Source organism: Apteryx mantelli, chromosome 5 (genome assembly GCF_036417845.1).
Source record: "Apteryx mantelli isolate bAptMan1 chromosome 5, bAptMan1.hap1, whole genome shotgun sequence".
Lineage (NCBI taxonomy): Eukaryota > Metazoa > Chordata > Aves > Apterygiformes > Apterygidae > Apteryx > Apteryx mantelli.
Genome location: NC_089982.1, coordinates 20,636,364 through 20,650,431, shown reverse-complemented (window position 1 = coordinate 20,650,431; position 14,068 = coordinate 20,636,364). Strand labels below are relative to the sequence as shown.

Genomic DNA, 14,068 nt, shown 5'->3' with positions numbered 1-14,068 from the left:
ACAGAATCTCCTTTCCCATAGCATCTGCAAAATGACAACATGGCGTGTACTGTACCTCCCCAAGAGTTCATAACCTGTGGTTATCTAGCTTCAGTCTCGATTGGTCTGAGATCACTTCCAGTCCAAGATACTGTACAAACAGAGCTGAATGATATCTTGAAGCACAAGTTCATGTCAGAAGAAAACTTGTATTTTCAAATAAAGTTTTGACTTCAGTAAAAGTAGTTTAAGTTCTATTCCTACCATTTAAGTACATAGTTTGAGAGTTGTGATTAACGTTTGATACATACAACTTGCACATAGTACAGTGAAACGAGAAGATAAAACAGAATAATGTTTTAATGAAAACAAAAAATAGATTATTAACCAGGTGAGATAATTTCATGCTATATTTATCCCTCAAAGAACGTCATTCCTTCACATCCAAAGTAACAATCATTAGAAAAAGAAGCCAACATTTTTCTTCTATTCCACCTCCTACCCACCACCCTACCCACCCAGTAGACTGCATTATCAGATGAAATATATGACTGTGATACTTTATAACTGGCACCAACCTGCTTCCAGATGCAGTATCATCATTTTGGATTAATTTTACCCCTTGTATATTCCACCTCCTCTATCCTCACCCATGTTCAACAGAGATACTCAGACCTAGAGCCCTCACTTTTGAAGGTCATTTGAGAATCCATGCTTGACCTGGAACAAAGGAGAAGTCTTTCAGATTCATTTGTGTACTTTCGTGCCCAGAGCTCTCCTGCTGCATTCACTACTCGAGGCTTGAGAGACAGCGTTTCAAATTTCACATAGGTCTCTTTTGCAAGGTCAGTTTCCTTAGCAGTTTTAGGTTTCCCATGAAGTTTTAAAACTTTGTAGAGTAAGAAAAATATCAAAGGTAAAACAACTACACATGCTGCACTGCTGGCCACTATCAGAATAGAAAACTGAGAGCTGCTTTCATCATTTACCCCATCAGTGGAGAAAATAATGCATTGATCTTTTGTAGGTGGCACTCCTTTGGGAGAGACACATGCCATGTACCGAGTACTAGGCTGCAAACCATCAATTGTGACTTTGTTTTTGCTAGAATCAGTACTCAGAGGCAGCATGTCTTTCTCACCATACTTTGAGTATAACACAGTCACTGCAGAGCTGCTTGTAGCATTGACAGTTTTCCAAGTTAAGGTCACTCTTTCATCAGTTTCACTGATCACTCTTAGGTTCTTTACAGTGACACTTTGCTCAGCCATAGCTGTTGTATTCAATGAAGTCTCCTCACCTTTCCTGCTCACCTCCCCAGTCTGCTTTTTGTTTCCATTTGTCATTGCCTTTGAATTTTTCTTTCCATCTACCAGGGGCCTGGACTGCCTCTTGTCAGTAATCCTGGCACTCGTTGGTTCTTCAGTGGTAACCAGTGCTGTGGTGGTTGATGTAGTGAGAAGAGGTGTGGTTGCTCTCTCAGGTCCCTGCTTGGATTCCTCTTGTGTAGTGTTCTGTCTCTCTGCCTCTTGCTTCCTTCCATACTTCTGTGGTGACATAGTTGTAGTAACCACACCAACCACTGTGACAGTAACAACAGCTTCTGACATTCCTGCTAAATTCTTGGCTTTACATCTGTATTCCCCTGCATCCTTGTATGAAATCCCTGTCAAGCTTATTATGGACCATCTGACTCCCTCTCCAGGTGTTTCTTGAATTACTACAGGAAAATGCAAAGAGTAAAATATTATAAAAGGCAGCTGAAGAGAAAGAAAAGGTTATTAGACTACTTTGTCCCCCTGAAATTATTTCTGCCAGAAGGAGCCACATATAACAAACACTTAAAAATGAACAAACAAAACAAAACAAACCCTCCACACAGACACCCACACACTTTTCAACTATGGAACTCCATGGCATATTATATTATCGCGGAAAAGTGCTCAGCTTGGGTAAAAATGGAATTGAAGTTCAGCAGGAACCACAAGACGATTTGCATTTGCACTCATTTCTCTTTGTATTTTTGTTTTACTTAAATATCTTAAAGCTGCCAAGTGACTAGGAAATAAAAGTCCCTGACTTAAACACACCAGCGGTTTAAAACATTTTTGGAAATGATATTCTTGTCTTAAGACACTTCAGTGCTTTGGATAATCATTCTCCTCAGACCTAAGATTTAAGCTAACTGCTAACTACTCAGCATTAGCAAGAAACTTTTTGTGCAAGTTACTGCATAAATATCTATCGTAGCATATCACAGCTAGAAAGGTATCAGAAAACCACAGCTTCTTTAGTATTCAAGATGGGCTTTGCAAATAAGCAATAACATCTGCAAATAACATAGAAAACATATGCTGCAAGTGGCTCGGTTATGGCCTCACTAGTTTTTCTAACTTGAATATGTTAAACCAAAAAGGAAATTTCAGTCCTGAATTCTCCTTTCCGCTTTTCAGCTCTTGAATTAGGGCCCAACTATCCCAACCTCCATCTTCCTTTATTCTTCTCACCTGTCACGCATTTTCCCCACACACATTTTTATTACACATCACACCTAGAATCAGATTAGCCTGTTGGATCTGTTCAGGTTCAGACCAAGAAAAAAAGTTTTGTAACAGCAGTTTCACAGGACACAATTGCCAGCATAGTGGAATATCTGGTCCATTTTTATTTATGATAATGTTCTCAAAGCACAAACAACCCAATACTTTTAGGCTCTCCCGTTTCCTAGAAAAGAGCTATTATACCTGTATAGTTCACTGGTATATTGTCTGACCTAGTCCAAGTAAGCTGTGGTGTTGGGTATCCAGTTGCATCGCAGCGTAACAGAACATTGCTTCCCAGCGGAGAAGTGATTTTTGTTGCTGACGTCATCACAGACGGTTTAAGACACTGCTCTAACTCAGCTCTCTGGAACAAGATCCCTGCCAAGCTCTCAGGTCCACTACAGGAAACCAGTGGATCAAGAAGTACAACTGAGGTATCCACAATTTTGGAAAATTCAATTAGCTTTGAAATGCGGCAGTCACAAAACCATGGATTGTCCTGCAAACCTGAAGTGAGAGAAAAAAAAAAGTCATCAGGCAATATTTGGGTATTGTGATTACAGTACAGCACATTGTTACACTGAGTATGATTTAATCTTTCCTCCTTCAATTTGTCTTTTTTTTTTTGGTCTGTCTGGTTGATGGCAGATTTTTTTTGCAGAGGTGAGAAAGACTATGAATGTTTATTGAACTAAATCTTCAGAAAAGTTTAAAGGGGCATAGGAATAAACTGGTAATAAATAATAAATTACACGGTAGTAAATTGGAGCATGGTAATAAGTCAGTAGTAATAAAGCACTACTTTGTTAAACAGCTATATATCTAGGAAAAAAACACTTGAAAAGATGTCTTAAGACTGACTGTATAGTACTTCACCTGCCTGTGAGCTTCCTAGGACTACTGCATCCTTTCACTCTCCTCTGCTCTTAGCCCTTGCTCAGGCTCTTACAGTGTGCTCTTCTCAGACTCTTTTTTCAATGTGTGCAGAGAACATGATGATTAAAGAGCTCATACCAACAGTCTGCCCCTTGAAGAAAAGGATATGGGCTAAGCAAAAAAAGCTTTAGGTCAAAAAAAATTCTTATCTGGCTCTGAACCATACCAATATTCACAGAAGTCTGGCTTTAATTTTGGACAGTCTTTGAAATGCATTTAAAAAAATAAAGGAGAAGAGAGGAAAATGGGAAGAACCATGAAAAAAAGCTGATGACCATAACATTTTTATGATGTCATACAAGAATGCTATCTCTCTCCTTCTGTTGGGCACAATATTTGCTTCTTGATTCCAAAGTCTTTGAATGAGAGACTTCTCCCTCTTGGTGAATGGCTACAGTGAAACAGTGGCCACTTCTCAGAAGTGTAAGTCTAAAGCCTCAGCTGCTATCAATTATTTTGCTATGCTGACTTCAACAGAGGAACATCCACTTTACCCGGTAAAACAGCCCACAGATTATCACTCATTTGCTCATTTGACTTACACTGTTGGGCATACCTTTTTCATTTTCTTTGAGTATTAACAATAAACAGAACTTAGAGTGAAACGAGGGAAGATATGCTAAAAGTGACCACAAGAACCCCTCGCTTTTGCATTTACTGATTAGTGCAACAAATAAGTCATTAATTAAATCCAAATGGAAAGAAAAATAAAAAATGTGAAACATCTGCTAATATTGTTCAGTGGGTGAAGTGATGTATTTTTAGGAGTTATCAACTAATGGAAATATTCCAATCTCTACTTTTCATTTTGGAAGAAGCCTAGAGATATAAAAGTACATGAATAATTAACTACTGTTGTCTTTTATTGCCTGACCAGGATTAGGTTATTTTAAGCGCAATGGCAGTGATTGGTTAAAACAGTGGTAAAGCCTGATTAATCCCCGCTTTTTAAAACAAGACTTGACCTGAAGGGATTCCATGACTGACATCACAATCCAATTTCACCCCTTCCAGATGTAAGAGATTGTGCATCTATTCACTACTTGTTGCCCTCAAGAACAGAAAAGGAAATATCAAGGAAACTGTAGTAGCAACTGCTTTTCTTCAGAAAAGAAAAAAAAAAAATCCCCCCCCAAAAGTTTGCTGTAAACTTCAAACATATATTCACAAGCAAAAAAGATACCCTCTAAATGCTCCCTTTCCATATGTCTAGGCACATCAACTGTTTCCTCATAGAAATTCTGCCCAATCAAGTACATGCATGTAACTATTTGTAATCATCTTAAATTAGGAAGGTTTTACTTTGTAGTCAGGTAGAGATAATATCCCCCTCCCTTCCTTTTTTTTTTTTTCCCCCTTTTCCATTCTCACTTGCTTACAAAGGGGCTGATTTTCCTCTCTACGTTAAGCAGAGACTATGAGAACATCTGGAAATGAAATTCCCCCACGGTACAGGAAGGTAGACAGGCTTCACCTGAAACAAGGCCTCAACTGATAGACCTCCTCTGTAAGAAATGCTGCTGAAAGGATGTAAACTCTCCAATATGGACTCTATACTATCTATAAAGCACAGAAGTAGGGGCTACAAGCAGGCAGGAGGGCTGAAAACTGTATCCAAAGAATTAATCACGACCAATTTTCAGAGCTGGTAGGGCTCACATCCCACACACCAGGCAGGCAACTCTCCCTTGCATTGAATCCTTTTGAAAACATTTCTTCTGCTGCCTTTCTCCCTCCTGCAGGCTTCACTGCAGGTAAGGATGGGTTTTATTATTATTTCTCAAACTAGTGCAGTGCTCAAAGGTCTTTCATCTATATAAATGCACGGCTTTCACATTCTTCCAATATCCAAAAGGAGACCCAAACATGATCCAATCTAAATAGAGTAACAGAAATTGATAAAACAGAAAGAATGGTAAAGCAAAGATGGAAGAAGAATCATAAGGTTGGACAGTTAGTCTAGTCTAGGACACAGGTTTAATTGTCTCAGATCATTCTGAAGGCCTGGTTTCAGTAGATGAAGAAAACTGTAGTCCCAGAAGACACTGTACTTCTGTGTTTTAGTGCAAAGGAAGAGAGAGTTCTTTCAAAGTTAGTCTTCTCATCTCCTCCATTCATCACGTTTCCCAAACGTGTATATATACACACACATACACACGCACATAAATTTTTTTATATATATATATATATATATATATGTCCATTCTCTGCCTCCATGGCCGAGCCCTTCTATTTATTTGCATCTTGCTGATATCTGGCAGCATTCACATTATTTGTAGAAAACTTGCACAGCCATCTGAAGCCACCAAGCTTTGTGAAATTCCCAAATGAAAAGATGAAAGCACTACTGAGTTGGAAGGATGGATAATAGCACTCAATTTGTTTATACTTCAGTTAACTATTGAAGAGAATAGAAATTGGCATGTAAACCTAGACTCCAAATTACAAAGAGTATTCTGAAATTTAACAGCTTGTGTTTACAAGATAGTAAAAGTGAGAAAGAACACATGAAAGAATGAAGAAAAAGTTAAAGGAAAAAGAACTGAAGAAACTGGAAAAGATAGGGAGCTTTAATAAAGGAGATTGAATCCTTTCAGAAAAATAATTTTCTGAGAAGAGAAAACAAACATCATGACAGATCTCCAATGGCACGTATATCTGATGGATCACTGAGTATCAATCCTGGATTATTCTGTTGAAATATTAAGGCAGCTTATTCACCTGAGAGAGAAATACTATCTAAAGCAAAGCAAAAATTGATAAATATTTATGCATTACAATATGCCAATGCAGTGTATTTTAACATTAAATACAGATTAGAAATTGCTCTAAAAACCTGTCTTTATTCTAATTTTAGCACATTTAAAATGTGCTCTCACTTATTTATATGTATGTGTGCGTGTATGATGGCAAATACGTGTGTGTGTGTGCGCGCCTATTTTTGCAGTCTTCTCAGTAAGCAGTTTCCCCATGCTTAGTCAATATGAACTTTAGCATTTGAAATAGCTGTGAGCAAAATTTCCTTTGTAAATCAGTAACCAGTCTCAGACCACAACCTGAAGTACAATATATTGTTTTTCACCTGCAGTAAAATGGCAATAAATGAAACAATCAGGTTTTGGGCCAATGGAAATACACATCAGAGCTTGGGACAACCTACACAAGGCTCTGCTCTAAGTGAAGCCACAACATTTTTGATCTATGGTTTTAAACAGTAAAGCTCATGTCCCCCACTGCTTCCCACACAGACTGTAATCACTAGGGAGTAGGTTCAGGAAAAGCAGCATCTACCCCATCACCCAGCATAACTAGTGGGAGCCTGATGGACCTGCTGCGTTTCAAATTCTTGGCACCTATACAGGCAACAGAGGCAAGATTTCATCAAACAGCCACTCTGTGAAATCCTGAATTCCTTCATCTCTCTCAGTGACTCACTAGATATCATTTTTCATATGGAAAATGCTACTACCATCATTCAAGCCAGAAATTTCAATTTTTGCACTGCAGCCAACACTGAAGCTTAGCTGTGATTCAGATCAAAGTATTAGGGTACAGCTCCAGTGCTAGCCAAGAGAAGGCCAGAGGCTGAACTCCTACACTGGTCCCTTGATAATTTCTACTGCTTAGCTGTCAGTCCTTCCACAGCTTTGTTTTGAAACATTTCAAAGAGCTCTCTCCAAGACAAAGCCAGAGACAGCTCCAGGGATAGTTCACTCCAGGGACCACTCCCTGAAGAACATATTGACAGACGATGCCAAGGATGGCTCCCTCTATTCAGTTCATTCCTCCAACATAAGCATAGCAGGTTTTGCACCTTCAAGCTATCCTGCATGCCTGCCAGACCCTCAGGCATATAACATATACTTGCCGTTTGATATTGCAAAAGCACAATTCTATGGGCCACAACACAATTCTTGCATTATTTCAGGCTCTCTGAACCGAGGGGATTCCCCACATACACGCGCGCACACACACACACACACACACTCTTACGTGTCAGAGCCATTGCTACATTCCATAGAGCTCATGGAAAACCAAGGGCCAAGTGTTACACAGTGAGGAACAGCCAGCCAGCTTTAAAGAGAGCTAGCCCTAAACTGTGTGCATGAGAGCCAGAGCAAGCCACTGGGCCTTAGGGCCAGGCATCATTCCCTGACCCTCTTTCATTTAGCACAGCATCCATGTTGTGGAACATCACACAGTGGTTTAAGCAAAGAGGTCCCAGAGTAAAAAGACTATGAACTAAGGAGATGCCAGTTTGTCAGTCACCAGCCTGTGGCTTCCACAAGACAGCTCAGACTGAACGTGGGGAACCTGAACTTTCTCTAACATGCAACTCTCTTGAAGTTCAAGATACTGCAGATAAAACTGCTTCCTGGTGGTAAAGAAAATATATACATGTAAAACAAACAAACAAACAACCCCCCACATATGCACAACTACCCAAGTTTGGGGCTTTGCTGTTGCTAATGTCATTAATTAAACACAAGTGACAATCTTGTTTTGCCAGAATAGGAAAGGAGCCAGTTCAAGCTGTAATTGCTTACACTAAATAGAATCTGAATTTTACTGACTACACAAAAACAGCATTTCTGTGCTCTGGCTGCAGTTACCATTCCACATAGGCAAATGGGCCAGACTGAATGCTCCCAGTGAGAACAGCAAGAGGGCATAGGATGCTCTTGAGTATCAAAGCGAGTACTGTGTGCAATTGTGGGCATCACATTTTAAAAGAAACATTTTTAAAACACACAAGAGTCCAGAAAGAATCAGTAAATATGGTAGGAAATGGAGGGAAAAAAAAACCCAAACCACACATACACACACACTCTATAAGAAATGGGTGAAATAAATGGTTCGACTAGGTAAGAAAGAAGGCAGCAAAACAGAGAAGGAAAATATGACGATCTTTCAATATATGAAAGGTTACTCTAAGAGATGATAATTTGTTGTTCTGTGTGTCCATCTCACGCAGGACAAGAGGTAATCATCTTAGTCTGCAATAAGGTAAATTGAGATTAGATATTAAGAGAAACTTTCTCACTGTACTGATAGATAAGCACTGGAAAAGGTTATCAGCGGAGGCTATGGAATGGCCTGCCTGCAGGTTTTAAGAACAGCAACAGCTTAGCTAAATAGTAGGATGGGTTTAGTCTGTCTGGATCCGCACCCCAGCAGCAGCAGGGCTAGAGGAATTTTTAAGTCCTTCCTGATCTTGTACTTCTGTGATCCTCATTTCCATCTCAAAGGAGGAGGGGAGCATCTGTGGGGTATGATTCTCCTTCCTCAGGCTCCAGCAATCCCAGTAGAGACTTCCAGGGGTGGCAGAGAGGAAGCAATGCTGCAGAGCATATCTTACGCCTGTCTTCTAAGCCAACATCTTCTGTGGCTGAAGCGTTAGAGACACATTTTGACTCTCAGGTCATCTCTGGGTAGTTTCTTTCAGATTCAACCGTTCATTCCTAAAATCTACTGTTTTGCAATAGCCCATCAACATCAACCTCAAGATGAGTTTCTAGCAATGGGTGTGAGTGGCACAACTAGAACTTAGACAAGGCACAACAATATAGCTAATAAAACTAACACAATGGAGACAAAGTGAGCTTGTCATAGAATAATACATGACATAAGAAACACTCCACTTTCTAATCTCCAGAGGAAGACAACATGTTCTTATTCACTTTATGATTTCCTGTACAGCAAGCACTGCCTATGCGTATTGAGATACAGTCACAAGAAGGCCATGATGTCAATGAATGTAAGTTTAGCAAATTATCCACAGCTCAAAGGCAGATTTATTCAACAGACTACAATGAAATTATTACCTAACAATTTGGATTCTCAGATTCAAATCTATGATGACTGCACAGGGCCTCCCTCAGAATGTAACCTCAAAAAAGGAAAAGCAAGGTGCTGTTTGAAACCTGTATGCTTTCCTCTCTGGAGATCTGTATTCAAACGCCATTTTAGTTCATAAATGAAAATGATCCAAAGGTACCATCTTAAGTCTCTAGAAAAGTCAGCATTGGTACCAGAGGGTTTGCCAGGACTAAAGGAGGTTGGCAAAGTGCCTGTACCAACAAAGCCTGCAAGTTTTTGTTTTGGTTTGGGTTTTTTTGTTTGTTTTTTGCTTTTTTAAGTAGTGAGGCAATATAAGACAAGCAAACCAAATAAACACTGGGACTCTCATATGAGGAGATCCTCAGGAGGATTAGATCTAGCACAGTCAGCTCCTACTTTGTTCCCTCTTGTAGCGCTCAGCGTGGCGACGGGGAAAGGGGTACTGAGCTGGACTTACTCTTCCAGCACTTTTGTAATGAAATAAAAACCAAGATCCTTTTAATGGTGCAAACCAACAATTACCCTGCATGTGAGGAGCTTGGTCAGGTTACTTGCATCTATTAAGTTACCTACATACATTGTCATCTGAATGAATTTCAGATTGCAACTTCTGCTGCAAAACAAAGCAGCTAAACACAGGAACACTGAATAGTGGCTTTAGACCAAGAAGTTAGAAATAATGGGCAGTACAAATGCAGGGCAGATCTTTATCAGCGGGTACAGAACTCCTGCAGTTAGTTTATGGACAGCCAGCTGTTCACCTGCTGCTGGTTTTCTTCTCTTCCACCTGCTACACTGCACCAAAAAAAAATGCCAAAACATGTGCATATACATGGAGAAACAGTGACAGAAAAGAAAGCTATTGATAGAGCTGCTCCAGGCATATTCTGAAATCACAAGAGAGAAAGGGGGTACCTGAAAGACCAGAAACTTTAGAGGAAGTGTGAGAAAAAGCACAAAGTCACAAGCAGAACTGACATGCTGGTCGACAAGAAGTTAGAGTTGGAAAAGAATTATGAAAAATAAGAGTCTGTCCAGACTGGTCTTAAATGCTTATCTTAATGCTTATGAGAAGTGCTGTGAAAGCTTAGGTATCAGAGTTCTACTCTTCCTCTCATTTTTCATCATATAAATTGGGGAAAATATTCAGGATAATTAGTCAGCTTTAGAGCAATGCAAAGTCAACATGAGTTGGGGAGAGAGGAAAGCTGCCCTCTCTTGAACCACCAATACAGTCTACACCACTATATTTCAGGAGAGGCTTTCATAAGTGTATCGACCCTAATCATTTGGTTTGTGAGCCACTGGGAAAAACAGCCCTAAATAGACATATTTGTGTTTGCAACCATACACATACAGTGATGAGGGAAATGTCATCAGAAATTTAATTTTTTGTAAAGTTCTGCACTCATCTGAACACTCAAAATTCCTTATGGCCTGTATTCCTGTAGACAGGAATCCAATAGTTTTTTTTTCCTCAGCGTTATAAAAGTGAAATAACATACTCTGAGGCCACAATCTTCATTTTGTAATTGACACCAACGGGAATAAATAAATAAATCTCTCAGAGCAAACCAGAAGCATGTCTTTGATTAAAACCCACCCTTCTAAAACCCAGGCTAGTGCCCTACCTGCTTTACTTTGCAAGTTAGTATTTACATACTTTTTAACAAGGAATTAGACAGGTTCTTGAACATACCCAAAATTACTCTCTGTGTTGCCAGAATGTCTGTATTCTTGGATGGGGCAGCTTCTGAGAAGGGGGGCCAAATGTCCATTAAGTCTGACGGCAAGGTGGTTAGCTTGTTGCTGGATATGTCCAGGTAGGTGAGTCTTCTCAGGTACCTGCCGGCATCTGCTGGAATGCTAGTCACTTTATTGTTATGCAAATCAAGGGTCCGTAGGTTGGGCATCTCTGCCAGGGATTCCCATGGGAAAGTTGAGAGCAGGTTACCATCCAACCGTAACTCATGCAGTTGTTTCAAATTATAAAAACTGCTGGTATCAATGTTAGCTACACAGTTGTAAGTTACCCACAGGTATCTGAGATCTACTAAATAGTAAAAGGCTTCAGTTGGGATCCTTCGTACAACAGTTTTTTCTATACGAAGTTTTACAGTATCCACAGGAACATTCACAGGGATCTCAAACATATCAGGATCATTACAGAGCACAGACCTGGCATCAAAAAAGAGAGAGATCTGCACTTCATTATCAGAAATTTGTATTTCAGATTTCAATGCAAATTATATTACTTTATTCAATACTACTGTCAGAATAAAGAATATCAAATCAGGAATAGTCCTCTGCATTTAAAATTAAAAAAGACAATTAAGAGTAGCTAGCTGCTAAATACAAAGCCATTAAAACAAAGCATCATCACCATTTGCTCCTACCAGGAACACTGCTAGCCATGTAACAGTGGTGTAAAATATGCCACTATTTCTAAGCAACTATGCTAAACTGTAGCTTGCAACGTGCCAGAAGATGTTACTTTCAACTTCCTCAGCCCTTTTCCTTATAAATTGCCCTTGTATAGGAAATAATAAAATGCATACCTTGTTCCAGTGCCATCACTTCTGCCATGGTAAATGCAAGTGCATTGCGAAGGACAAAAACCACTTACTTCTTCAAAAAAGCTCATTATGAGGTATAAGCATGTAAACAGATACATGGCTTCTTCCCAGGAAAACTGGTACGAATAAATTTGAAAACTTTATTCCCAGGTGCTCATGTGCAGTGTGCTACAAATGTGAATGCAGACATCCATTTAATAACAGCAGATTACATCAGATTAGCCAAGATCTGTAGTTACTTAACCTTCAAATGTATCCTGAAAGGGATCAGCTAAACCAGCTTGTTCTTTGTTGTGTCAGAAGAACACATTCTGTTCCAAATTATATCCAACATGTTTCAAGACTATTTTAATATGCAGCTGTGACTGTAGAGGTAGTACATAATAAAATATCTCTTTGCTGCTTCTTAGGGCCAATGTATTAGCTAGTTAATGTCCATAAAGTATTCCAAGGTCCTTGAAGGAAATCTACTACAGCAAGTACATCAACACAGCACTAGAAATTATTCTCACAAGAGGATATTGCATGGCAGCTACTTTAGTATTAAAAATTACAAATTAATAGAAAGGCTAGATTTCAGAGCTTTTAAAAACTCCATTTTAAGAGGTTTTACCAAAAACTTGCATATTTTAAATAACAATTGTACACTGCAAAGCCAAACTTCAGATATATGCATACATCACTTTAATATTAATAATATTAAAATACAGCCACAGAAACAAACCATTTGCTGGTGCAAATCATAGTCAAAAGTCTTGAAGTTAAGTCTCACTGAGTCAGGTTTAAAATACACATTCTTAAAGGTTTATTTTCCAAGCAGTTTTGGGTATCTCGGAACCAACTGTATTGTTTGATTTTGCTTTTTCACATTTGATGTATGTTAAATTGAACATTTTGCATTCCAAAGTGACTGTACTACTTAAAGTGGTATCCCTTCAGACAGACATTAGAGGTCTTGAAAGAAAACCCAGAGAGCTGAGCAGCTTTCGCTGTATGTAGCTGTAAGTCACAGTGGATTAAAATTGTCTGAAGGATCACTGAGACTTTGGACTGGCAAGTGAGAAGATAACCTGAGAATAATCAAGAGTGCATATGCTACCATCCACATATAGATCTATACGCAGTCATTCCTTCTATTCTGAACAAACCAATTGCTCGTATTGCCAAACCTATTTTTAAGTTATACAGCAGACCTATATAACCATGAGATTGACTTAGAAATGATGAGAAATCATCATAAATATTTACTCAATTTTACGTGCCTTCTGGGTGTCAAGTTTGAGAGTGCAGTTTGTCTCATATGGTAGAAATATACTATTACTAAAACAAAAGCTAGACTTTAAAAACTAACTATCACAAAAGCCCTGTAAAATCCTCAAAGCTGATAACAACAGGTTCTCTAGGGTTTGGCTAGATATTCTGATATCTTAACATATTCACTGAAACAGAACTTTGCAAGGCATGTCAATCTGGAAACTCAGTTTAGGTGTGTAGGGGGGTGTGTGTGCGTGCAGGGGGGTGGGTGTGTAGGGGGGGTGGGGGGGGTGGGTGTGTGGGGGTGTGTGTGGGGGGGGGGTGGGGGTGTGTGTGGGGGGGGTGTGTGGGGGGGGCGTGTGTGTAGGGGAGGCGTGGGTGTAGGGGGGGTGGGTGTGGGGGGGCTGCGCGGGGGGGGTGTGTGCAGGGGGGTGGGTGTGTGCAGGGGGGGTGGGTGTGCAGGGGGGTAGGGGTGTGCAGGGGTGTGGGGGGGGGGGTGGGGGGGTGTGTGTGTAGGGGAGGTGGGTGTAGGGGGGGTGGGTGCAGGGGGGGTGGGTGCAGGGGGGGTGGGTGCGTGCAGGGGGGTAGGGGTGTGCAGGGGGGGTGTGTGGGGGGGGTGGGGGGGTGTGTGCGGGGGGGTGTGTGCGGGGTGGGGGGGTGGGGGGGTGGGGGGTGTGTTGGGGGGGTGTGTGCGGGGGGGTTATGTAGGGGGGGTGGGGGTGGGTGTGGGGGGTGTGTAGGGGGGGTGTGTAGGGGTGGATGTGGGGGGTGTGTAGCGGGGGTGTGTGTAGCGGGGGGTGTAGCGGGGGGGTGTGTAGCGGGGGGGTGTGTAGCGGGGGGGTGTGTAGCGGGGGGGTGTGTAGCGGGGGGGTGTGTAGCGGGGGGGTGTGTAGCGGGGGGTGGGGGTGTGTGTGTAGGGGGAGTGTGTGTGGCGGGGTG

The 14,068-nt window shown here is 40.8% G+C and overlaps 1 protein-coding gene across 1 annotated transcript; it reads right to left on the bottom strand.

Annotated features, from left to right (window-relative positions):
• Positions 1-216: 216 nt before the first annotated feature.
• LRIT3 (leucine rich repeat, Ig-like and transmembrane domains 3) lies at positions 217-13,344 on the bottom strand. Its single transcript, XM_013951926.2, has 4 exons — positions 11,858-13,344; positions 10,999-11,477; positions 2,724-3,029; positions 217-1,699 (listed from the first exon to the last, which is right to left on the bottom strand). Exons 1-4 carry the CDS (start codon positions 11,971-11,973, stop codon positions 636-638), a joined length of 1,965 nt encoding a protein of 654 aa, XP_013807380.1. The 5' UTR covers positions 11,974-13,344; the 3' UTR covers positions 217-635.
• Positions 13,345-14,068: the final 724 nt, after the last annotated feature.